This window comes from Arachis hypogaea, chromosome 3 (genome assembly GCF_003086295.3).
Source record: "Arachis hypogaea cultivar Tifrunner chromosome 3, arahy.Tifrunner.gnm2.J5K5, whole genome shotgun sequence".
In the NCBI taxonomy this organism is placed as follows: Eukaryota; Viridiplantae; Streptophyta; class Magnoliopsida; order Fabales; family Fabaceae; genus Arachis; species Arachis hypogaea.
Window position 1 is genome coordinate 132,224,566 of NC_092038.1, and position 26,742 is coordinate 132,251,307.

General features: G+C 37.0%; 5 protein-coding genes and 1 non-coding gene across 7 annotated transcripts; 5 read left to right on the plus strand and 1 right to left on the minus strand.

The window, feature by feature from the left end:
- Positions 1 to 1,037: 1,037 nt before the first annotated feature.
- Positions 1,038 to 14,039, plus strand: LOC112791734 (kinesin-like protein KIN-14B). Its single transcript, XM_025834674.3, has 23 exons — positions 1,038 to 1,873; positions 3,040 to 3,163; positions 3,622 to 3,708; positions 3,928 to 4,098; positions 4,192 to 4,298; positions 4,890 to 5,021; positions 5,141 to 5,319; positions 5,643 to 5,804; positions 5,997 to 6,088; positions 6,404 to 6,555; positions 6,833 to 7,006; positions 7,570 to 7,716; positions 8,749 to 8,937; positions 9,086 to 9,157; positions 10,144 to 10,199; positions 10,295 to 10,520; positions 10,610 to 10,801; positions 11,258 to 11,449; positions 11,854 to 12,204; positions 12,479 to 12,577; positions 12,924 to 13,064; positions 13,153 to 13,311; positions 13,417 to 14,039. The coding sequence occupies exons 1-23, from the start codon at positions 1,661 to 1,663 to the stop codon at positions 13,849 to 13,851; spliced, it is 3,852 nt and encodes a 1,283-aa protein (XP_025690459.1). The 5' UTR covers positions 1,038 to 1,660; the 3' UTR covers positions 13,852 to 14,039.
- Positions 14,040 to 14,814: 775 nt separating this feature from the next.
- Positions 14,815 to 16,132, plus strand: LOC112791735 (uncharacterized). Its single transcript, XM_025834675.3, has one exon. It carries the CDS (start codon positions 14,967 to 14,969, stop codon positions 15,831 to 15,833), a length of 867 nt encoding a protein of 288 aa, XP_025690460.1. The 5' UTR covers positions 14,815 to 14,966; the 3' UTR covers positions 15,834 to 16,132.
- A 150-nt stretch (positions 16,133 to 16,282) lies between these two features.
- LOC112791736 (uncharacterized) lies at positions 16,283 to 18,514 on the minus strand. 2 transcript variants are annotated; one of them, XM_025834676.2, is made up of 6 exons: positions 18,139 to 18,514; positions 18,008 to 18,049; positions 17,667 to 17,782; positions 17,402 to 17,507; positions 17,259 to 17,312; positions 16,283 to 16,853 (listed from the first exon to the last, which is right to left on the minus strand). In XM_025834676.2, exons 1-6 carry the CDS (start codon positions 18,394 to 18,396, stop codon positions 16,695 to 16,697), a joined length of 735 nt encoding a protein of 244 aa, XP_025690461.1. In that variant the 5' UTR covers positions 18,397 to 18,514; the 3' UTR covers positions 16,283 to 16,694. The 2 variants fall into 2 exon arrangements, with proteins under 2 accessions (XP_025690461.1, XP_025690462.1); XM_025834677.3 differs by lacking the exon at positions 18,008 to 18,049 and having other exon boundaries at positions 18,139 to 18,489.
- A 149-nt stretch (positions 18,515 to 18,663) lies between these two features.
- On the plus strand, positions 18,664 to 20,864 carry LOC112782921 (uncharacterized). Its single transcript, XM_025825598.1, has 4 exons — positions 18,664 to 18,684; positions 18,834 to 19,002; positions 19,694 to 19,852; positions 20,089 to 20,864. The coding sequence occupies exons 1-4, from the start codon at positions 18,664 to 18,666 to the stop codon at positions 20,862 to 20,864; spliced, it is 1,125 nt and encodes a 374-aa protein (XP_025681383.1).
- Positions 20,865 to 24,484: 3,620 nt separating this feature from the next.
- Positions 24,485 to 24,566, plus strand: TRNAS-GCU (transfer RNA serine (anticodon GCU)). Its single transcript has one exon. It is a non-coding gene; the product is annotated as a tRNA-Ser (tRNA).
- A 428-nt stretch (positions 24,567 to 24,994) lies between these two features.
- LOC112791737 (mitochondrial uncoupling protein 5) lies at positions 24,995 to 26,495 on the plus strand. Its single transcript, XM_025834678.3, has one exon. The coding sequence runs from the start codon at positions 25,313 to 25,315 to the stop codon at positions 26,240 to 26,242; it is 930 nt and encodes a 309-aa protein (XP_025690463.1). The 5' UTR covers positions 24,995 to 25,312; the 3' UTR covers positions 26,243 to 26,495.
- The last annotated feature ends 247 nt before the right edge of the window (positions 26,496 to 26,742 follow it).

A 26,742-nucleotide genomic window follows, 5' to 3' on the forward strand; every position in this document is an offset into this window, starting at 1 on the left:
TATCTTTTTAAAATGTATTTATTATCTACTCTTTCTATAATTCCATGTTAAAGACAATAACCAAAAGCAGCCATAAAAGTTATGATTTGTGTTGCTGATGGTTAATTCTGGTAGAACTATGTTTCAGACATCTGAAAAGTATTGCATAAGGATGCCAAACAAATGAAACTCATCATTTGATTACTTTCATGCTGCAATTATTGCATTGTGAATCTATGTTCCAGCCTTCCAGGCATGAAATTCAACATCATTCTTACAACTAATTAGTTTCATTTAAGATATCTTTCACTGATTGGATAGCATAATTTTTTATTCAGATTGTACTCACGTGTATACATACATGGTTGCACAGAGGAAGAAAGCTCTCTCAAAATCAAAGAAGGAATAATGTGCAGCTTCTATTTATTTTACGTTAAATCTAGGATATATATATACATATAAAAGAAATGTCATGTTTGATTTTGGTCTACAAATATTTATAAGGAAAAGTAACTTCCTATAGTTGAGTTTTGTTTCTCAATTTTGCTGCTATGGTCTATGGCGCTCTCTGCATGAAATATCTATAGATCAAAATAATATATTACTAAAAGTATGATTTTAGCCTTAACCCAAACTATAGTATGGACTATGGAGATTCTCTAACAGAAAATCAAGCATGATATACTGATTTTTTTAACCCCTCTAGATTTAACCCAAGAGGTGTTGAATATAAAAAGAAATATAATGCATTTTATATTTATGGTAAATTTAAGTTAAAGTAAATTAAAACTTGGACAATACTTTTCATAATACCAAGAGTTCAACAATGGCAGTATGGAGTATGGAAATTATGTTTTATGGCATGCTATCAGTCTAAGCTGTTAAAAGTTAAAACATAAAACAAATATGCTAAGTATCTCTTTCCGATGGCTAAGCAGCACTCTAGTCCAACTTTATACCATAAAATAGACACATTGTTGTACATAAAAAGGACAAAATATCCATGTCAAGAAACTTCTAACATATATGAGAGGCCGTTTCATTGATATTCCTTTTTCATTTTCAATTTGTCAAGTAAAATATTTAACGTGAAGGCGAAGGCGAAGGCAAGAAGGGAGCCCTTAACAACCCCCAAAACACGCAGCCATAAATCAATTCATCCAGCGCATTCAGTTCAGTTCAATATTGACACTTCACTCCTCACATGCTTTACTTTTTGTGCCTTAGGCTTATATCCTTCAAAAACGGAACAAAGAAACAGCGCGTAATAAATATACTTGAGAGCGAAGGGTGAACAAACATGAAGCGCAGAATATTTGTGACCCATAAAAGCCCAACACCCACAATTCCATCCCAAAACGACGCCGTTCTCCCTCCCAAACGAAACCAAACACACTCCCTCCATTTATTATCGCTCACACAACAAAAAACAAACAACAATCCAAAAAGCCATATATTAGTACTACGAACCAACACCATGTAATTATCATCATAAAATTAAAATTAGAATACAAATTTAATAAAAAGCTCTCCTTATTTAAATTTCTTTTTCTTTTTCTTTTTCAATTAAAATTGTATACAGTAGTGTATTGTATTTTGTTCCACTTTATTGTTGGTTTCAAATTTGAAGCTTCGAAATCTGAGTCTGAGGGAAAAAGGCAAAAAGCAGAGGGAGGGAGCAATGGCGGAACACAAGAACCGCTGGAGCTGGGATGTCACCGGATTCGAGCCTTGGAAGTCCTCGCCGTCGTCCTCGCCGCCGGTCGATCAAGTCGATCGGAAACCTACTGCGCCACTTGTGAGACGCTACTCCGTTTCGCCCTCGTCTGTTCTTCCTCCGCAGTCAAAGCAGTCCACGGCATCCAAGGTTCAGCGCCTGCAGGAAAGGCTCAAGGTCATGCGTTTTTTCACTTTCATCTCTTACTGTAGCCAGCTGTTTTTTCTTCTTGTTCTGCTCATTCATTCCGGTCGCTGATATTTTAGCTTTTCTGGTGTGTTCTGCCGAGATGCGAGTGCTTGTAACGACAGTGTTTTAGTTTAGGTCTGTGCTGTGATTCTAGCTTGTTTCAGTAGTTGCTTTGATTGTGCTTGAGGTGCATCATGTGATGTGAAGGTGCTGCATGTGCCTTTGTACGAATACTTTCATTTCGACAGGTGAGTTTGAATCGAAGAAACTAAGGAGGATGGGTTTAGTGTGTAAAGTAAGCTATAGTTCATGTACAACTTCCTTTACGGGTGCAGCATTTGAGGATTCTTGTAGAATTTGACAGTAGTATGGCAATTTGACATCAGAAATTGCAATTGGAGTTTGTAGTTAGTGGTAGGTGAATATATCTTCTCGGTAACATGAGGGGAGTGCGCTCATGACTCATTTATGTGTTTGATAGAGGATTTGGCTTTTCTTGATTATGTAAACATAGGTGTGGGAACAAATTCTCCGTTGTCAATGGGTGAACCTCAATTAACTTCCGGAAGGATGTTGCAAATTATGAATTTAGTCCTAGGGTGTGTTGATGTAGGAACAATATGGCCATGGAGAATTTCGGGGAAAGAAAGTTTAGATCCAACAAAGTGCTGGTTTGGACAATTTGAAGATGTAATAGTGCATTTTAATATTGTTATATAATAAGGATCATTGCTTGCCACCATTTAGAAAACTTTGTGGCACGGTGCTAGTGGTCTATGTTCTACAATTTAATCTGTTTCCTTTATATGATATGTAACAAATGTAAGCTAAACAACTGGGTTGTTATGTAGTCAAATACTTGTATCTTATAAAATGAATTATGAAGCTCTTTTCTGCTTAAGGATAGATCGTGTCAATGAAGTGTTTTGGACTTTTTGTGTTTTGCATTAAATTTGAACCTTGGTACCACCATTCATACAAAAGAAAAAAAAATGGTTGCAAGAGATAATAATATCTAGAATGTATTTTATACTATTTAAATAATGGTTCCTTATTTCAGGTCAGTCCTGCTGGTTGAATTATCCTTTTATGTTGTATCCTTTGCAACTCTGTTCAAGTCATGTGCTAACAGTATCATCAGATACTTTGTGCAGCTTGCTAAAGAAGACCATTTGCAGCTCAGACATGAAGTGAGTGAACTTCAAGAATATTCAAATGCAAAACTTGATCGAGTTACACGATATCTTGGTGTTCTTGCTGAGAAAACCCGAAAGCTAGGTAAGAAACTGACTTGTGTTGACTAGACTAGAAAAACTTGACCGTTGGCTGGTTATGCTAGACTAGAAAAAGTTTTGGGATTTTACACCAACATGAACTTTTTTGCTTGATTGGATAACTTAATTTCTTTGACTATTGAGACTTATGCTCTAAATTCTTGTTGGGAATTGGGAATCTTGTTTTTACACACTCACAGGTTTGATCATAACATAATGAGAAATATGGCACCTTTTTATCTCAAAAATGCATTTAGTTTCTTGGAGTTGTGCAAAATTTGTCATACTTCAACATTTTATTTGGTAACTTATTTTATTTTATTTTTTTGTTTTCTTGGGGGTGGGGGAGTGCTGCCATGTTAAAATTTTGATATACTGATTGTACCATTTTTGAGACGTAATTTGTCTTTATGGTTTTCTATCGTCAATTTTTTAATTTCATTGTCCGCTTGTGAATTCCAGATCAAGTTGCGCTTGAAACTGAAGCAAGAATATCTCCAATAATCAATGAGAAAAGGAGATTGTTCAATGATTTATTGACATCTAAAGGTAATTGCTATCTGTAAGTTTTCATTTGGTCGTGGGTTGTTTCCTAATATGCACTTTGTTGTCACGTTGTGTCCCAAATACATTGTTTATTTCAAATTTGCATATACGATAACTGGAATTCAAGATTAGTTGGATGCACAACCTCTTGTTATTTAAGCATAATTCAAATGTAAACTTTACTGAGCTGAAAACATTGATGTGGCTGTTAATGTTTTGCAGGAAATATTCGAGTATTTTGCCGGACAAGGCCGTCATTTGAAGATGAAGGTCCCTCAGTTGTTGAATTTCCAGATGACTACACAATTCGTGTAAATACTGGTGATGAATCCTTGTCCAATACAAAGAAAGATTTTGAATTTGACCGGGTCTATGGACCTCATGTTGGACAAGGTAAAATGGTTCCTTTTCCCCCTTTTGGAGTTCAAACCCTGGTAATGTCTGATATGCATCTTATTTATCTTACCTTTTATACTCTATTTGCAGCTGAATTATTCAATGATGTTCAACCACTGGTGCAGTCAGCTTTGGATGGATATAATGTTTCCATATTTGCATATGGACAAACCCATTCTGGAAAGACACATACTATGGTTGCTCTTTCTTTCTTTCTTTCTTTCTTTCTTTCTTTCTTTCTTTCTTTGTGTGTGCAGGTGCAGATCACCTCCCCTTAAAACTAAAAAAAATAAAAAAAGAATGGATTTGGACAAGTTTTTCCAAATTCAGAGTTGACTAAATATTGGAATGTGTCAAGTCTCACATTGGCTAGACATGGCAAAAGATAACCTTTATAATAAACTTGGATAAATTTTCCTATTAGGTAAGCTTTTGGTTGTAGAGTTAGGCTTTCAATTCAAAGATGGTATAAAAGCCTATTTTATGCTTTAGATTGGGCCACTTGCTGATGTGCAATCTGATAGACTTCTCAGTCCATGTGTAGTTCTAGATGTTAAGGATGTGTCCCACTGTCCCACACCAGCTAGGCATATGGTCACGATAGCTTTTGTAATAGCTTTGATAATCTTTCCCCCTTAAACTAGTTTTTGGAGTGGAGTGAGGCTCACCATTGTTACAAATGGAGATTCAATGGCTGAAATTATTTATATTACTACATGTCTGTTTACTTCAAATCAAAATGTTTGGCCTGCCCAGTTGCTTATTTGATCTTCATTGATTGTTCTTAGGAAGGATCAAGCTATGATCGAGGTTTATATGCGCGATGTTTTGAGGAGTTGTTTGATTTAGCCAATTCAGATACAACCTCTACTTCTCAATATAAATTTGGCGTTACAGTTTGTGAGCTCTACAATGAACAGGTCTCTTTCTGTTGACTTAGACAGGCACACATTTCTGTTGTTACTGGGATCCGCATCCTTGTTTTTTGTTTAATTAGGATTATTATGGTTTTCTTATAGTCTTCTTTATGTGCTTTCAGACAACAGACCTGCTTTTGGAGTCAGGAAAAAGTATGCCTAAACTCTGCTTTGGATCACCTGAATGTTTTGTAGAACTGGTGCAGGAAAAAGTTGACAACCCTCTGGAGTTCTCTAGGTCTTTGAAAGCCGCATTTCAGAGTCGAGGAAATGATTTATCAAAGATTAATGTATCTCATTTGTATGGTCTAAATTCCATGCTCATGCTTTGCATGATTATATTGTAGTCTGACTATATTTGTGCTGTTTTAACTTGCGTTATAAACTTCATTGCTAGCATAGCTTCACCCTAAATCCTTAGCATTATGTTTCATTGTTTATGCTTCGATATACTATGCTAAAGGTTTTAAGGACTGAACCTTGAAAGATTATATTTCTTTCAAATATATCACATTACAGACATCTACCCTATTGCATGCATACATTGTAATAGGATAGGATCAGGTCTTCTAAGCTTGCTATACGCTAATTCATCTCTATGGATTTTGTAATTTGCCGAATTAGGATTGTCACAATACACATATTTTACAACAATATGATCACTGGTGAAAATTCATATAGCAAACTCTCTTTGGTTGACTTGGCTGGAAGTGAAGGTTCAATAACAGAAGATGATAGTGGTGAGCGTGTCACAGATTTGCTGCATGTTATGAAATCACTTTCAGCGTATGTAATTTCAATACAGTACTTATTGGCAAAGTTACCTTTCTTTACAATTTTGCTTGATGCCTGCCCCCTTTTACATCAAATATGTGTTTCCTTCGCTATTTATGTTTTTGGGCAAATTTAGCAAAAAGAATGTTGTGTGGCAAGATATTTCAGTGTCTAACTTCTTGTGGCATTAAACTTCTTTTTCAGATTGGGTGATGTTTTATCTTCTTTAACATCAAAGAAGGATGTCATTCCTTACGAAAATTCTGTGTTAACAAACCTCCTTGCTGATTCACTTGGTATTGATTTTTCCTTCCCCCATTTTATTTATGATCTTGTGCTGCAATATATTTGATCTTAGGTTGTTACACTTCATAGAGATATCATGTAATAGTGATACGGAATTGTCTGCTGAGGTGTGAATAATATTTTACCAGCAGGATATGGTTTTATCATTCTTATGATCTATCTTGCCAAATACTTGAATATTTTACATGTTGCTGTAATTTGGCATTAATATTGGATTTTTTCATCATTGTAACTTGGAATCATTTCTTTATGATCAGTTTCAGGCACATGATATCTTTTGACAATTTTTTTTTTTATGTTTGTAGGGGGGAGTTCAAAAACCTTGATGATTGTTAATGTGTGTCCAAATTTTTCAAACTTATCTGAGACATTATCATCGCTCAATTTCTCTACCAGAGCTCGAAATGCTGTATTAAGTCTTGGGAACCGAGATACAATAAAGAAGTGGAGAGACATTGTAAGTTTCCACTCCTTGGAAAATGATAATAAATTCTATTTTGATATTCTTTAACCAATAGTGACTATTTATCAGAGACATCTTATAATTATCACAATAACTATGATATATTAATTCAGATTAAACTTTATGTGGACCGAGTCATTGTGGTATTGCATTACATTTTTTTCACTTTATGATGAACATGTATAGGAAATCTAGTTGCTCAGTTGGAAGAGTAGATGATGGAGAGTGCATGTAGAACTTAACTAATAGTCTGCATCATGGTTTTTTATAGGCAAATGACGCCCGTAAGGAGTTGTATGATAATGAAAAAGAAATCCATGACCTGAAGCAAGAGGGTCTGCGGCTCAAGCAAGCACTTAAAGACGCAAATGATCAGTGTGTTTTACTCTTCAATGAAGTACAGAAGGCGTGGAAAGTTTCTTCTGCTTTGCAGACAGATTTGAAGGTTTGGCAATTTAATCTGTTAGTGTTTGTTTTCCAGTTCTGTGTACTGACAGGTTATTTGGTGACAATTTTGTTTTCTCCATATTACATCTACATCTATTGACTAATTATATAATTTTCCTGCTGCAAGATGTTAGTAAACATGTGCAACATTAAATGAGTTTCTCGGGTACATAATAACAAAGATTCTATCAATTCCATCATTTTGAATTTTCTGATATCACTTCTGAGTTGGGTTTTTACCGAGGTCTGGTGAGTGTTTTTGCCAAATGTTTCTGTTCCTTTAAATGATAAGAATACCATAGTTTTACTGTTTTCATTTTTCTTATACCAACATAATGCCAGCTTTTTCTTCCTTTTTTTTTCTCTTAAACTATTTTTTCAAATGTTCAAAAAGATTAATGACATGTACTTTCTTTCATTGAACGGCATAGATATCATGTTGCAATATGTGCTCTATATTTTACAAACATTCATACATTTTTTCAAGAATGGATTTTATGCTTTGAATATGAAGGCCTTAGGCTTGTCAAAGAATACATCCTTTATTTTTTGGGTTTGCAGTCAGAGCATATTTTGCTGTCGGATAAACATAAGATAGAGAAAGAACAAAATACTCAGCTTCGAAGTCAAGTTGCTCAACTGTTAGAGTTGGAGCAAGATCAGAAGTTGCAGATACAACAGCAAGATTCAACAATCCAAACTTTGCAGGTTTGTCATATATAATTCTAATATGCACAAAATATTCATTAGGAATTTCTTGAGTATAAGTCCTGTTTCTTAGTATTTTATTGACAATTTCCTAATAGAAAGTTAAAATGGTCTAAATAATGCCAAAAAGGGATGGGATCCATTTACGTAGAATGAATGCAAATCCATGTTTTTTGGTTGGTGCTTTGCCTTTCATATTTATCTTTTGTAATTGAATTTTTTATTCTTGTGGTTTCTTCATTGAATTTCGCCTCCTTATGGGTTCTTTATTTTCTGTTGAGACGGGGGGAGATAATCTGAGAGATTATTTCTATTTGCAAAGCTATGAAAGCTAAGAAAATGATTTTCTGCTTGTAGGTTTTTTGCCCCTCTATTTTGTTATTTTCACTCTTATTTTGTCGATTAGGCCAGTGCTTGAATATTGTGTGTCTTTTCTACGTTTCATTTACGAAGTTGTTAGACTTTAAATGGTAGAGAATTATGTTTTATTGATTATTTATTTTCCCTCAATAGTAAAACGTACACAGACTGTAATGGCCTTTTTGAGACTTGATTATGATAGAATACAATAGTTTATTTGATATGTTTTCGGAATCTGACATGCTTTTGTTACTTTTTTATTTTATTTGCCTTTATTCTCATTCACTCTCTACTCTGCTGGAGTTTTGGTTTTCTTCTTTATGGTTGCTTCTATGGCATGCTGACAAGTGCTATGTTTAGTCAAAATCTCAATTATGTGGGTACTGGCTGTCTTTTGTAGCACGAAACTGTAGGACAGTAGGAGCACCACTTTTTGCCACGAATCAGTCACTGTGCATATTTAACGTCCTTATGTTACTTTGTTCACATTCAATTATGTCATTTTCTGGATTATCTGAATTTTCACACAAATAAGTTCAAGTTGAGTTAATCATTAGTCCCAAATGTATGTTACCATCTTCTTTTTCTCTTTTTCTTTTTTTCTTTTTTTCTAATTTCTTTTTTAAATGCTTGTGAGATAATTTATGGGTTCTGTTTTCTTCCATGACATAGGATAAAATTAAAACCCTTGAAACTCAACTCAATGAGGCTGTTAAACTGAGCAAAACTAGGTCAACTTCTGCCTCAGAACCAGAATCTGAAGCTCTATCCGATACCAGGCCAACTGCAGATGCTGTGGATTCTTCTGCAGTAACTAAAAAACTAGAAGAGGAACTCAAGAAACGTGATGCTCTTATTGAGGTGTGCTATACCAGATAAATTGTGTCTGTTTTTCCTATTAATTTTTGGTTATTACTTGACTTCTTTGATCTTTGCTATCATTTTCTCTAGTCTCTTATACAATTGTGCCAGAAGTTTAGCACGAGGTTTGATGTTTGATGTTTTGCAGAGGTTGCATGAGGAAAATGAGAAATTGTTTGATAGATTAACTCAGAAAACATCTGCTGCTCAATCACCTCAGGTAGGAAGGTTCCATTTATTGACTGCATACCATCACAATGAAATGTTATTTAGTAAAAGGGACTTTCTTTTCAAACTTTTTGTCTTGAGCTATCTTTCCAAAAGTTTAAACTATCGAGTAAAAAACACATGAATGGTTTTATGTTATAACTCATCCCTTTTGGCTCTTGCAAGAGCTTCTTTAAAAGAATAGAGGAAAATAAGGATTGAATGACTGCTTAGTCATAGAAACTTTAATATCATGTCTTGAATAATCTAATCATCTCTCTCAGAAGCTTTGTTAAATATAAAATAACTCATATGTCTTTATGTAACAGCATAAGCTTTTAAGAAAGATTGTTCATAATAGAGTATTAGATTTTATCCTATTATTGTTATTGTGCCATACATGTCTTGTTAATCAAAGTTCATGCTTTTAAGTCCTCATTCAATCCTAAGCAGATGTATGAGTCTCATTGCCTAGGGAAAAGGTCTAGATAGACTTTCGAAGTCTTTGCCAACTCTCCACCGTTGATATAACATATGCGTTTGAATCAGAATCATTCAACTAAGAAGTTCAAATGGTTGGATAGAAACACGTGAATAATTGTATTTCTCAACACTTATAATTAGAATAACTTCCACAGTTCATTTGCACAAAATCCTGTTGTATTCTTTTGATTATTGTGCTTGAAATTATCGAGTTGCAACATAATAGCTGAACATGTCTGTGTGCACAAATAAATGTTTTTGATGGTGAAGAACTTTTGATATTTAATCTGGATTCTTTCTTCCAGCTAGAGAGGTTCTTGTGTTCCATCAGGGTTTGCTTTAGTTTGATTAATCACAAAATCAGCAACATATGGTAGTATGTAGATACGTACGAGGTATTATAGATAACACAACCACACAATAACCCGACCATATTTGCATTGTTAATCAATGATCATGCTTCTGTGCTATCCATATGGTATTTTTGTCTCTCTGAAATTGGTACTTTATTTTCAGCTGTCAAGTCCATTATCTCGAGGATTGGTTAATGTTCAGCCTCAAGATATCGGGAGGTACAGTCTACTTTATATCTTCTAAGTTTTTCTGTTGTGGTTTGTTTGTTTGGCATGTGAATATTGGCTTGATTGTTCTCATTTGATTGAAATAGGAATGGAACCAGCAACAATACAAGATCTCGTTCTGTGGATGTCCCTCCTCCATCTTTGGCCACTGATAAGAATGATGGCACAGTTGCTTTGGTTAAATCTGGCTCCGAAGTAGTTAAGACTACCCCTGCTGGTGAATATCTTACTACCGCCCTGAATGACTTTGATCCAGATCAATATGATGGGCATGCTGCCATTTCTGATGGTGCAAACAAGCTTTTGATGCTGGTAAGCATGGATGATTTATGCATAACTTATTTGCTGAAAAAGACTGAACTTTAACATCTGCAGGTATGTTCTTTCCAAAATTATTGCAGGTGCTTGCTGCTGTCATCAAAGCTGGTGCCTCTCGAGAGCATGAGATACTTGCTGAAATTAGGGATGCTGTTTTCTCTTTTATCAGGAAAATGGAACCGAAGCGAGTAATGGACACTATGCTTGTTTCCCGTGTTAGAATCCTGTATATAAGATCTTTGCTTGCCAGATCTCCAGAGTTACAATCAATTAAGGTAACAAGAAGTTGAGATCAAACCCTAAAGCAAATCTTCACTGGTTCTCTTTTTTTATTAGGATAAAGTATATTTTTTGTCTTTAACGTTTGTGGTTTTTTTCAAAAATACTCTTAACATTTAATTTCATTCAATTTTGTTCCTAATGTTTTTTATTCATTCAATTTTGTCCCTGACGTTTTCGATTTGTATCAAAACTATCCCTGGAAGTTTTTAATTTTATTCCTAATATTTTACATGGAATTAATGACCAGGGATATTTTGACACAAATAAAAAAGTTAGGTATAAAATTGAATGCAACTAAACGTTAGGAGTATTTTTTAAAAAAATTGCTAAAGTTAAGGACAAAAAGTATAATTTACCATTATTATTATTATTATTATTATTTTATTATTTTAATCTAGTGGGGTAGCAACTTTTGTTAATTTGATAAGTGTTGCACATTCAATTGGAAGGTCTTGCCAGTTGAGTGCTTTCTTGAGAAGCCTAATACTGGACGTAGCAGAAGTTCTAGCCGGGCGAGTAGTCCTGGAAGGTCTCCTGTGCAATATGTTGATGAGCAGATCCAAGGATTTAAAGTGAATCTAAAGCCAGATAGGAAGTCCAAATTTTCATCTGTTGTGTTGAAGATACGTGGGATTGATGAGGTAGCCCCAGTTACCTATTATTATGCAATCTTGCTTTCTATTATTCTATTTGCACAAACAAGCAGAAGTGATTGGCTGCGGAGGAGCGGAAAACGTTTTTTTGAAAGGGAGTTTTAATTGTTTCCATGACTTCCTTTCACACTTTGAACATTATAGAAGCATTTGCCATTTCTTGGTGTTCTTTTTTCTTTTCATTATAATAATTGGCTGATGAACAAAGGTTGAGAAAGTTGGCCTTTATCAGTTTCCATGAAGACGTATCATTTTTTCTTAAGTTTCTGGGTAGCTTGTCTTCCATTTCTTTTCTCGCACATACTGAACAGAATTATATCATTATTGAACTTAATTACACCCAAATTATTCTTTTGAGTTTATTCAGTCTCAATTTGAAATAAACTGCACAGGACATATGGAGACAGCAGGTAACTGGTGGAAAGCTTAGGGAAATTACCGAGGACGCCAAAGGTTTTGCTATTGGAAATAAGGCTCTTGCTGCGCTTTTTGTACATACCCCTGCAGGTGAGCTGCAGCGTCAAATTAGATCCTGGCTTGCAGAGAACTTTGACTTCCTATCTGTTACTGCAAATGATGCTTCGGGGGGATCAACTGGTCAGTTGGAACTTCTTTCAACTGCAATAATGGATGGTTGGACGGCTGGACTTGGTGCTGCTATGCCTCCCCAGACTGATGCCCTTGGCCAGCTATTATTTGAATATTCAAAACGTGTCTATTCTTCTCAACTACAACACTTGAAGGTATGCCTCATGTTGGATGTATGTAAAGTAACTAATGAAAAATGCATACCTGAAATATTCTTGATTACTTAGAATTTTGCAGCATTACTTTATCCAAGTTATTACATATTTACATGCACTCAAATGACTTGGGTAACCCCCCTCCCCCCCCCAAAAAAAAAAAACCACAAACAAACACACAAATTAACCACAAAAAGAAAATGATTTACTATGTTCATCTTCTGATATTGCACTTATTGTGTTGCTTCTGTGTTCATTGATATTTTGCTATCAGGATATTGCTGGTACCTTGGCAATGGAAGAGGCTGAAGATGCGGCACAAGTAGCGAAGCTGCGTTCGGCTCTAGAGTCTGTTGATCACAAAAGAAGAAAGGTGGTGCTTTCTCTTGTTCAACTGTTGTATTATTGCTTGCCTGTGGTCGAGTTAGATCAATTTATGCTTCTAGGTCTTAACTCTTAAAGAGATTTCTTGTGTTTGGTTTTCATTTTCATTTTCTGTAGTTTTTTTTTTCTAGGTTATTGGTTGATGTTCTATTTAGTTTGTACTCTTGGCTTTATGTCCATTGGTTGTTGATTTAGTCCAAGTGGATATTATTACATTGTTAGTGGTGGATAAGTTTATACACGCAATTAGAAATTGATCATGATGCTTTATTGTAAAATGAATTTCTTCTCTTATGAGAAGCTGGCATTGATTTCATCATTCTTTTTGTCACCAGATTCTGCAGCAAATGAGAAGTGATGTGGCTTTATTGACATTGGAAAAGGGCGGTTCATCTATTCAAAATCCTTCTACTGCAGCCGAGGATGCACGATTAGCATCTCTCATTTCTCTTGATGGCATAATAAAGCGAGTCAAGGTTGATATCTTCTTGTTCAAAGTTATTTTTTGAAATTCAGTATACTGATTGGAAACTATTAATAATTCAAGCTACCATATTTGAACAGGATATAACGAAACTTTCTTCTGTGAATATCTTGAGCAAAAGTAAGAAAAGAACATTCCTGGCTTCTCTTGACGAACTAACAGAACAGATGCCTTCACTCCTTGAGATTGACCATCCATGTGCTCAGAGGAACATAGCAGAAGCTCGTCGAATGGTTGAGGTATGTAAAATATCCCGAGTGTTTTTAACCAATTTTATCGTAATTATCCAACCTGAGTGCATGAACTCATGAAAATTAATTTGGCTTGATGTCATATGAATACAGTCAATTCCAGAAGAAGATGACTCCGTTCAAGATCTACAACAGGCTCGTAGGTTATCAATGGATCCTGGCTCTGGATCCGAAATTGATGTAGCACAGTGGAATGTGCTACAATTCAATACAGGCACTTCCTCACCATTTATAATCAAATGTGGAGCAAACTCTAGTTCAGAACTAGTCATTAAAGCTGATGCACGAGTTCAGGAACCTAAAGGTGGTGAGATAGTGAGGGTTGCCCCTAGACCATCCATACTGGAAAATATGAGTTTGGATGAAATGAAACAGATATTTGCAGAACTACCCGAGTCTCTAAGCTTGCTTGCCCTAGCAAGAACAGCAGACGGTACGCGAGCCCGGTATTCTAGATTATATAAGACCTTGGCTTCAAAGGTTCCATCACTTAAGGATCTGGTCAATGAACTTGAAAAGGGGCGGTGAGAACATAACCTTCAAAGGGCTAAGGTGTTTTCATCTTCCAAGTTGTATACGTGCCTCCAATTAAGTTTGCATTGCATATTCGTTGTCTTGCGTTTGCTTTATTCTTTGGGAGGCCAAATGTAATGTATGTACCATATACTCGAACCTCTTGCAATTTATTAGTGGTAATTATCTTTCTATTTTTTTTACTTCCGAGATTTTGAGTATCCGACCCAAGAAAAAGTAGACTGAATTAACATTTTATATCAGAGCAAAATAAGAAGTGAATGGTAATGACAAAGATTAAAATATTAAATGTACTGTTCACCTGTTAATCTTTTTGGACATATATTGAGAAAATGTTATGTCAAAACCAGGAACATAAATTGTTTAATATAGTATAATCATTGGTTGACAAAATCACTTCCTAAAAAAATACATCAATAAAAACGGGTGGAGCTAGACTGAATTGATAAGAGGGGCCAAACTTAATAGTTAGTTTTATGCAAAGGATAATATTTAGTTTTTAATTTTTAAATTACTGAAAAATTTAACTAAAATTTATAAGACATAAAGCAAATGAAAATGAACATTTGACAATTAAAACTCCTTAACCCTTAGCAATTGGGGGCTCATGTGGCTATATAAATTTGGGAATGCTCACTAATTATTTAGAATCGAGATGGACACGAGTGTTATTCATGAGAAAAAAAAGTCAACAATATTTTTTCTACTATTTTACCGAAATAACAGAATCCTGAGTGTTAAAAAACAGAAAGTGAGTGAAACTCTTTAGAGTATATTTGGTGTGTGTTTATTTTTATTATATGTTGTGTTTTAAATTTTGTGAAAGAAAAAATAGAAACAATAAAAATAATAAAATATTATTTTTATCTTTAAATCCTATTCTCAGTTTTTATCTCTTATTTTCATTTTTTTATAAAATTTTAAAAATAAAAATACTAAAACTAAAAATAAAAACCAAAAACACCTTCATTACTTTAAGCTTTACTTCCTCGGAGAAGAGAAATGAAGTCATGAAGAAATGCTGCTTCGTTGTCTATTGTTGGCTATAAATAAAAAAGCGCTGTCTATGTCGCACTCATTAAGCCACAAACACAAACAACACTTTCAAAATGCAATCAACCTCAGGCGGGTCTGGATCCGGGTTCGAATCCGAAACCCTTATCCGCTCTTGCACGGAGCGCCTCTCACGCCGCGACTTCACCGGCGCCCGCGAGTTCGCCCACCGGATCAATAAGTCTGACCCGGACATCTCCCTCCGGGTCAACCAGATCCTCGCTGTCGCCGACGTCCTCAGCGCCGCCCAGCCCCGCCCCGGGAGCTGCCACCCTGACTGGCCCGCCATTCTCCAGCTCCGCCCCGCCGACGCCTCCAACCGTGACCTCGCGCGTCGGCAGTTCAAGTCACTCGTCCGCCTCCTTGACCAGAACGCCAACAAGCTCCCCTTCGCTGACGACGCGCTCATGCGCGTGCGCGAAGCCTGGCTCGTCCTCTCCAACATACACCGCAACGGCGCCGACGATAAAGGTCCGTCGCAGGATCGTGCTGGCGACGCGCCAAGGGAGAGCGTGGCGACTACGTTCTGGACCATGTGCCCTTACTGCTGGTATCTGCATGAGTACGAGAGGAAGTATGAGGGTTGCGCCTTCCGGTGTGAGACTTGCCGGCGGGCGTTTCACGGTGTGGCTGTGAAGCCGCCTTCGCCGGAGAGGATGGTGAACGGGAAAGAGCAGTACTACTGTTACAATGTGAGCTTGCCGTTGAGGTACCCAATGGGGGACGAACGGCGCCGTTTTGACACTGATGATGGAATTAGGGATTGGTGTGAAAGTGGGGTTCTTGAGAGGAATGGAATGAAAGGATTTCAGGGAAATGGGAAGAGAAGAATGAGAATAAAAACTACGGCAATGAGGGTAAAAATGAAGTCTTTTGATCCCATAAATAACTCTGGTTTGGATGCAGAAGAAGAGGTGTTGTAGTTTTGCATATGTTTAAGAAGAATGCACTTTCATGTTTTCGTTGCAATGATGTGGATATTGAGATGAAGGTTAATACTTTGCTGTTTCCTTTTGTTGGGAACGTTGTAGCATGGTGTAAGCAGTGTAGAATGTAGTAGTTGACTTATTTATTTTTTTACTGTGAGCTTGATCTATCTGTTAGGGAGAGGAGCGTGCATTGCTTATAGTCTACAGTATTTTTCTGCAATGCCGCAACAAAATGTAATTTTTGTGCATATTATTATGAATGAAATGGTTTAGGTCTTTTTGTTTGTGGTGGATTATGTGGAGCCAACACTTTTTTCCTTTAGATCTTTCTTCCTTAGTCTGTTCAACAGCTAACACTTTATTTGACACCCCTTGTAATTAGTTGCTAAATGTAATTACTTCGAAAGTAAAAAAGTAAAAGGAGATGAGTAACCAATGATAGATATATCAATATGACATGTTCAATTCACCATGAGAGAATCCAAATTCATTCTTGTGCTATCAGACATAAATATCAGTTTATCAATTACTAGAACTCTAGGTGCTGCCATCAATTATGCCAGCTAAGTGTCATAGCACTGCAAGGAAAATGTATTCTCTATGTAGACTTGTAAAACGCTCTACTGAATTTACAAATTATGTAACATAATTGCTAAATCACAAATACATTTCTAAATGATTGTTACACAAGCACACCTAGGGCGTGTCAGCAGATTAGTCCTATCATCAGCACGAATGTGGGTAGAGGTAACAAAAGAATTTTACTGGCCATAACTGTTACATGATCACATCATGTAGCGAAGATGTATCTACAATGTAAAAGAAAGTTACAATTGCAATGCTCATTTTCAAGTCTCATCGCTTAAAAAACTTCAACTCTCGGCTACAATTGGCTTTCACTGCTTCCTCCAATTTTTCAGCTTGGTCAAAATCAACTTTAAAAGTAACCATAGTTGTGCCATCCTTACCAGTATCATAATCCTGCTTGATACCTTCAACTTGAAAAGATTGCAGCTGAAAATGACACGAGGCGTGAGTATAAGATGCTGATTTGAAACACATGTATAGTTCATAAAATAAAAGCTGCATGTAGACATAATTGTAATTTTAAAAAAATAACCAAAAAGAAACCCGAACTAGCTTAATTTCACCAGCATCTCCAGCATACAGAAACATAAGCCAATTATGCTTTTTAGACATTATGGAAAGTGGCAACAATGCTAGAGACAAGGGACCACATAGCAAGGGAAGTATAAGTAGAAAAAGAAACCAAATATGCTCCTCAAAGCTTACATAAAATTCCATCATTCACAGGGCTAGTTATGACTTATGACTTATGACAAAACAATAAGCATTCTCCATATAAAATTTGATGAGAAATATTGTACAATATCAGTAAATAGATCATCATGAACTAACCTGATGGTATAGAACTCCCAGAAGGTCAAAAGGGACCTCTACTCCCATCGGGACCTACATTTTTCATAAGAGTTAAAAATTGACCCTCCAGATGCATAATATGTTCTTAAAACTGGATGGATTAGAGTCTAAGAAAGAAGCACCTTTGTTTTCACAAGGCATCTTGGAGCATTTCGCAAGCATTCTGATGCAACTCCTCCATAAGCCCTAACCAATCCACCTGTGCCTAATTTGATACCTCCAAAGTATCTGAGACGATAAGATCATGAAACAAATTTTATTCCAATTTCCATATTCAACACCCAAATCAAAACAGCTCAATGCTTAAAGCATATATATAGTTATATACTGTGTCCTTTGTTAGATTGTCAAGGAAACAAAGATAGTAGAAGTTGTGAAAGTATTAACCTGATCACAACCACCATCACTCTATCTATTCCTGAAGAATCAATTGCAGATTGTATTGGTTTCCCAGCTGTACCTGAAGGTTCGCCATCATCATTGGACCGATACTGTTCCCCAACCTGTTACATAAGATGGCAAAACTGATGAACAAAAGATAGTAACACGCGTTCACAAGCTACAATCACCTGAATAATTTGATTATCCTTTGGGTGAAATTCTCATACAGAAAGCAATAAAAATAACCAAAATTGTGGTTAAACAAAACAGTGGCCAATAACAAGCTTTCCAATTTCCACTCAGTGTTTCATACAAGTGAAAAAATAAAATATCGACCTTTATTGTACCTTATAAGCCCAGCAATTATGGGTAGCACGCGGATCCCGAACCTAACAATCAATGAATGAAGTAAAACAAAATTCGCATGAAGAAATTTTAAGAGAACAAAGGGAAGTGCAGAATGGAGGAAGAAAAGAACCTGAGAGAGGAAAGACATGGCAGATTTCTCATCGGAGATGGGGCCAGCGATGGCGATGAACTTGCTCTTCTTAATCTCTTTATCGAAGGTGACCTTTTCTTGGATTGTGGTGAATTCCCCTGATTTGCTGGTGCTGGCCATGGTTGTATTCCTCCTCCTCCTGCTCGTGGCGGCGGCGGCGGAGACGAATGAAGTGTAGATGCGGTGGCAGTGATAGCAGTGTTGGTGATAAGTCGGTATAGTGATTGCCACACGCATCTGCGATTCTCTTATGGTGGTGCCTCAGCTTCACCATTCCTGTTCCTTCAGGGACTATTTTCTTTATTAATATGGAATATTTTGTATGGTGCAAAAACAAATAGGCCTTTTTTTTTTTTTTACTAAAAGGTTCATTATTTACATTTTTATATTAAATTCTAAAAAAAGCATGCAAAAATTTGTTAGTAGTACTGTAGTAGAAAATGGAAAAATAATTCACTTTTTTTTTTTTTTGCTTTTTAGTCTTTACTAAACTTCAACGGAACTATGGCAGTAAACAATGTGGGGGTAAACTATATTTTAGAGATTTTCTTTTTTTCTACAGAAAATTGTATACATACTATCTGCGGCTGATTTCTTTTATATGATTTGGGGGTGTGAGTTGGAATATGATCATTATGGGTGATTTATATTGTTATGACAGTGTTGCTTTTTAGAATCTTGAGGAGAAGAAATCGGACCCACCAATTTCAAACAGAGAGAAAGGAACACAAATCGGACCCACTGATTTGTGTGAGGGAAACCTTGAGCAGCATGAAATCGGTGGCACCGATTTGTGTGAGGCACCGATTTCTGGGTGGAGAAATATTTTACTCGAAGAGTGCAGTAATCGGTGGGACCGATTACTGGCGACAAAAAAATTTATTTTAATCTGGGGTGAACTAATCGGACCCATTGATTTGGGAGTTTACGCGGTCGGTCCGTCCGATTTGCCCGTTAATGCATACAAAAACTGGAAAGAGCTCACAGAACCCCCATTTTTTTATCGCCGGTTTCAGCTAATGTTCATCTTCTTCTCTTCTCTTCTCCTTCATGTTTGTAAAATAAATTTCTATGAGGTTGAGAATAGTTAAGTACGTGCAGTGTTATGGATGATAAAGTTGTATTGAAGATTTATTATTACGGACAGATATTATTGCAAACATATGAGGGAGTTCAATTTGTGTGTGAAAATCTATTAGATGTTGTTATTCCGTTCACATTGTCATTTGAGGAATTGAAAGGTGTGATTTGTGAGAAGATAGATTCTCAAAGATGTAGGAGAGTATCATGTATTTTGTACAGGTATCCTTTATTTGTGTTTGGTGGGTTTGTTCAATTTCATACCAAGTACGTGACGGACGAAGCGAGTATGCATGAAATGTTTTCAATATACATGGAAAATCGCCACCAAATGTCGTGCATCGAGTTATATATTGAGTTTGAGCAATCTAAAACGGACCGTAACATTGAATTGGAAGATTATAATAGTGAAAGCGAAGATGAATTTGAAAGTAACATGAGATCGTCGGTCCAGGTGAAGACGAAGATGAAGCTGGCGGCGCCATGAACACAGATGTGGCGGAAGTTGCAAATGCACTAGCAAACCCACATCCGTTTCAGGAGCCTTCTTTCATGCGGTCGTTGGATTTGGAGGCTATGCACGCACCGGAGTTTCCGCAGTATATGAACACAGGTGCGTAAACCTAGGTAGCTATGTGAAATTCTGAAGTAGCAGATCAATAAGTCGGATGAGTAATGTATGTGATATGTGACTAGGCATTTGTGACCATAGCGTTTGATTTTTTATTAATTAATAGTTCTTTGTTATGAATTATATTTAGTTGTTCTTTACGTAGATGGAATAGCGAAAAAATAAGACTGCAATGATCTTACATGGTAAAGTGTGTTTATTAATTTTGATGTATGCAGTGCCTCCTGTTGTGGCGGATGGTGAGTTCACAGTGGGGACGGAATTCAGTTCAAGGGAGGCAGTAATCAAGGCAATAAAAGATTATACCATCCAGAGAGGTGTGGACTATCGGGTATATGAGTCGGAACCGACGACATTCTATGCCAAATGTACAGAATATGGAAAGAGTTGTGACTGGTTGATCAGGGTTACCAAAATGCAGAAGAAGTACTGTTGGGAGATAAGGAGGTACAATGAAAGTCACACTTGTACCAGGTCTACTATTTCTCAAGACCATTCGAATTTGGATTCCAAGACAGTTGTAGAAGCAATTAAGCCGTTGGTAGAGGTTGACCCGTCTATAAAGGTAAAATCAGTAATTGCTGAAGTCCAGTCAAAATTTAGCTACACCAGCAGTTATCGCAAGGCTTGGTTAGCGAAGCAGCAGGCGGTGGAATCAATTTTTGGAGGTTGGGAAGCATCATATGAAACTTTGCCCATATGGATTGAGGCCATGTGTCACAAGGAGCCATCAGCAGTGGTTCACTTTGAAACAATGCCTGCTTACCAGGGAGATGATTTGGTTCCTGATATACGTGTACTGCATAGAGTCTTCTGGAGTTATTACCCTTGTATAAGGGCCTTCAGACACTGCAAGCCAGTGGTGCAGGTGGACGGGACTCATTTGTATAGAAAATACAAGGGTTGTTTATTGGTTGCAGTCTCACAAGATGGTAATAACAACATCGTGCCTATTGCATTCGCCATAGTGGAGGGAGAGACTTCTGATGCATGATACTTTTTCCTTAGTAACTTGCGTCAACATGTGGTGACACGTGATGGTGTGGGACTTATTTCTGACCGACACGATTTTATTAGGTCAGCTATTGAGAGAAGTAATGGGGCTTGGTCTACTAGGTAGTTATCAATCTCATCATCAACTGCCCTATTACTCTCATGAATCAGACTCATCGGAATATGTCTAGGGTTTCCACTCTGTATAATCCCTCCCGCCCCTTCAGCACTTCTGCTCGAGTCAACAGACATTCTGGCACCAGAATTAGCAGAGAAAGTGCGAACCCGAGGTCTCGAATCCAATGACCTCCTACCTGGAGTAATCCCTCCTGAATGTGCTTGATGGTCGGTGGAAATGTCAACATAATTACCTTAACGTGAGTGTTGCGACCCTGATGCCATAAAACCAAGCAGCTGACTGAATGAAGTTTGCTCTCCATACTCAAACTGCCGACCACCCCAATACTGTTGATGTACCGGGACTGACGCTAAAAAATAATCAGACGGATGCGTCTCAGGAACATATGGTACAAAATACCCACCCCCTGTTGTGGCGGTGGTGGTGGAAGTACCGGTGCCGGTGGTGGTGGAGAACTTTCTGGATTCTCTTTGAATACAAGGTTCGACAATTGCAAGTGGTCACCAAATGCTTGTCGGTACCAATGCATATAAATTTCCAATGGATAATGTAAATGCACTGAGTCATCAGAGAGAGTGTGACTATACCGATTGGTCCACTGCATCACCCAATAAGAGTGGGTATTGGCCCAATCTTGATTCTTAGGTCCAGTTAAAACTTCGCCGTGTGATGCACCTAGATCTCGCTCTTGATTAGGAACATCCTGACTCAATCCAAATTGCCTCCTGACTCTATCAGATGCATGCCACTCGATGCATTCAAAAGATATAAGTGGCACCGTGGCACTCCAGATAACCGAATTATGATGGATGTCTAAAGGAATCACGTCTGGGTCGATGTTTGCAATGCCATAAGCCTGCCAAACAAACTGGACACATCGAACCACTCAGATGATTACACAACAATTAATTCACTAAACAAGTTACATACGGTACTTTAATTTACCAACATACATGTCCTTCTTGTAGATCATCCAACAACCTCCTGTAGTGCGCAAGCGAATTATATCGGTAGGCATAGTTTTCACGATCCCAGTTACGCCACCTATCGTCGGACAATCCATTAGTTAACTTATCTTGTGAAAAATAAAAAACAATTTCTATCATTTCTTTCAATGCATACTTTAATCAAACTTACCTGTTTGCAATTGGAAACACTCGGGGATTGCCGGGAATCGGCCCTAGAAATGGTAGCCGGATCCAAGCCCAAGTAAGCAACAGTGTCAATGGACCGTCCATCTCCTTGCAGTCGATACGAGTTGCCCTACATAATGATCTATACAAATGTGCCAGACATGCCGAACCCCAACTAAACTGTATGATTTGGCCAAAATTACTGAGCAAAGGTAAAAATTTTCAATGCACAGCTGCACTCGACTTATCTCCAAACAGAACTGTCCCAAATAACAACATTATATGACACTTTACATACATCTGAATGTGCACAACATCATTCAATACTATACGATCTCTCAAGCCCCTAAATCATGTTAATTTTATAAAGCTCCCTCTACACTCCGTCTTCCTCGGTGCAACTCCAAATTGGTGCAAGCACTTGACTTCCAAAGCATCAAACTACTCATGGTCGGTCCTGTAACCGGAAGACCATTTGTCGACAGACCGAGAATTATCGCCACATCCTCCAAAGTCACGGCACACTCACCAACCGGAAAATGAAACGTGTGAGTCTCAGGCCGCCATCTCTCAATCAGAGCATTAATCATTGCTCACTGACATGGGATAAATCCAATTTGGGAAATATAATAAAATCCATTCTCGCGTAAGTGTGACTCAACAATTTGGTTGTATGGATCCGGCGACTTTAAATGATCACACATCAACATCCGTGAACCCTACAATATCACATTTCCGCTATAAGTACCAGTATAATATAACTATATTCTCAAAAACACAATTATCGTTACATGTCCATTATAACTAATTCCATCATAATTGCATTTCAAACATACACAGTAAATCTGTTATACAAAAATCCTTCAATCATATTCATTACCTTATAACAAAAATTATTTAATCTTAACTAACTAACCAGAATAATTTCACAACTGATAAACTATTTATTCGTAAAACAGCACACTAATTTTATTATTGTTATTATTATTCATAAAACAGCATACTAATTTTATTATTATTATTATTATTATTATTATTATTATTATTATTATTATTATTATTATTATTATTATTCATAGCACAGCATAATTTTCTAATCCAAGTTTAGTTACTACTAATTTATTGTCTAAATTTTAATGAATTAAAATTCAATTATTAATTATCATAAATAAAATAATTTATTAAATTTTTATTATTAATCATAATAAATTATTAAACTCAATTACTACTGCTAATAATAATAACAACAATATTATTCTACTCTACGAGAGTATGTACAGATTTGATCTCATTCTCCTTCTTCTTTCATTCATTTATTAACTATAAAAAAATCCAATTATTCCATAGAACTTACCATACCATACCATATCATACATACATACATACATGATTAATTCCCATTTTAATTTCTATTTCTAACCACCTAATAATAAAATTATACACACATACATGATTAATCTCTACTTAGTGCCATTATAATATATATTGCTAATCAAATTTAATATTATCACTATTATTATTATTAAATCAGATTATTAAAAAATAAAAACTTACATAATTTGGATCTCCAAGATAATCAACAATATGAAGCTCTGGTTGATTTACTTCTTTAATTTTTTGTCTTCTTAACATTTTCTTTGAATTGTTGTGGTCCAACAATGGTGATGCAGGAAGCAAGTGGTGGGATTGAGTGTGTGCAGGGAGACGAGAGTGAAAGAGAGTGAAAGGGATACGAGAGTGAAAGAGAGTAAAAGGGATACTACTGAATGGGGGTTACTCTTTTGGATGAGGGAGTTACGGGAGGCAATTGCATGCGTGACACGTGGACAGGAAACACAAATCGGTCCCACCGATTTGTGCACCATCCGCGTTCTGAAATCGGTGCCTCCGATTTGCTTCCTACTACTTGGTGCCACCGATTTCTTCTACCCAGCCGTCACAAATCCGTGAAACACCAATAACTCCCATATCGCTGCTATACTCTATCAACGGATTCATATCAAAATTAAAAAACTCACTATCTGCTCAATAAACACTATTGTCTCCTGTTTCACAGTCTTTTATATTTCTTAAGTTTAATTATTTTATACTGATAATTAAAAATATTATATTATTCAATTAGGTTTATATATTTGTTGATAATATAATTGAGTAATGTTAGAATTAGATATAGAAATAGAAATAATTTTTTAAAAAAATGAATATATGGATTTGGAAAAAAAATATAAGAAAAAATGAGAAGAAAACATCATATCAAAAATGAACTAAGCAGTGAAGGAAATGGTGAGTGCACTGGTGAACAACAATATTGTTTTTATATTTAGTGAAATATGGTTTAGACTATTAACCGACGCTTTGGCCGAGTGGTTAAGGCGTGTGCCTGCTAAGTACATGGGGTTTCCCCGCGAGAGTTCGAATCTCTCAGGCGTCGTAACTTTTGAACAAGACTACAAGTTGTCTAGTTAATCACTTTTATTAGTAAAAATCTGCAGAGGATTATTCTCATTTTTTTGTATTTATACTACAGTACGTACGAAAGGGGTGTTGGATGCGAGGAAATCTATATAGCATAATGGATGTTGGTGGTTAAATTGGGGGAAAATAAATCACGATATATATTGATCTTTTGTCAATATTTAGGGTGAGATCTTTTATTATAAAGATATTCTAAATAATTCTCAAATAATAAGGAAAGGAAAGTAAATAATATATTTTTTCTTGATTAAAAATTGCAAGCACATACGATTAAAAACTTTATTCGAACAAAGGTATATACAGGATATGGATTAGTGTTCCCAAATTGTTGCATTCCGTGTGAGATCTGAGCGAGTGGTAGCTAGATGCCTAGATTCCACTTTCCATAACATAATATCCATCTTTCTCTGCCGTGTCCAAATATACAAACCTTTATATATTTATATTCTTAGTTTCTTTCCTCTTCACAGTTCTTTCAGAGTAGCTTATGTCTAAAAGACAAAGGCCCAACATTATATTCCTCACTATTCATCCATACCCTTGGTCTCTACAATCATCAATCCAAAGTTCCAAACTCCAATCGGTCCATTCCCTTACGCTAATATTTTCCCGGAAAATTCTCTGACAAAATCAAACACCACCCCCCACAAGCTCAATTTCTTTGATTCTCTCAAAGCTCGAAACTTTTGCGCATAACTCCAAATGGGTCTCAAAGGTTTCGTGGAAGGAGGCATTGCTTCCGTCGTTGCAGGATGCTCCACCCACCCTCTCGACCTCATCAAGGTCCGAATGCAGCTCCAAGGCGAGACCACCCAACCCGCCCTCGCCTTACACTCTACCTCAACCCACGCGCCGCCGCATCCTCCCGCTCCCAAAGCCGGTCCAATTGCCGTCGGCATCAAGCTTGTGCAACAAGAAGGCGTCGTCGCCCTTTTCTCAGGAGTATCCGCTACCGTCCTCCGGCAGCTCCTCTACTCCACCACCCGCATGGGCCTCTACGATATGTTCAAGAATAAGTGGTCCGATCCCAATGCCGGCGGCAGCATGTCACTATCACGGAAGATCGCGGCGGGGCTGATTGCTGGCGGAATCGGCGCCGCGGTTGGAAACCCCGCTGACGTGGCAATGGTCCGCATGCAAGCTGACGGAAGGCTCCCGCCCGCCCAACGACGGAACTATAATTCCGTGTTGGATGCCATCACAAGGATGGTTAGGAATGAGGGTGTGACTAGTCTCTGGCGCGGTTCATCGTTAACGGTGAATCGCGCCATGATAGTGACAGCCTCACAATTGGCCTCCTACGACGAGTTCAAGGAGATGATACTGAAAAAGGGATTGATGCGTGATGGGCTTGGGACCCACGTAACGGCGAGTTTTGCGGCGGGTTTCTTGGCGTCCGTGACCTCAAACCCCGTGGACGTGATCAAGACAAGGGTGATGAACATGAAGGTGGAGCCGGGGGCCGCGCCGCCATATTCCGGAGCGTTGGATTGCGCCATGAAGACGGTGCGCGCGGAGGGGCCTATGGCCCTATACAAAGGATTCATTCCTACGATTACGAGGCAGGGACCCTTCACGGTTGTGCTGTTCGTCACGTTGGAACAAGTTCGAAAGTTGCTGAAAAATTTTTGAGGTGTACCGTGGTGTCCAAGAACAAGCTTCCACACAAGATTTCTTTTTTGAAGACAAATTTTGTTTAGTCTTAAGATAGAATGTGTGTTATTTAATTTCTTCCTGTTATGCTCCTTTAATTGGTGATATTGTAGAACACTTTATGACTAAGATCAGAATTAAGATCATAGTTACTATTTCAGTGAAGCATGGATATCGGTTGCGGCAAAATAGTTCGCGTAAGGAGTAATAAATAATTATTTTGACATGCAAATGATTCTGATTTTAATAAACGAATTCTAATTTTTGTTTGGAAAAGTGGACCAGCAATTTTATCAAATTTTGGCAAAGAAGAGTGAACCATTGGATGAAATCTCACATTAATCTCACATCATTAAAAACCTTATTAATGGCTATTTAATGGGTATAAATCCCAAATATTGATGTCCCTAACATTCTTCTTTTTGTTTTAGACATAATAAACTTTTAACTATTAGTTCTGATTGATAAAATAACTTAAA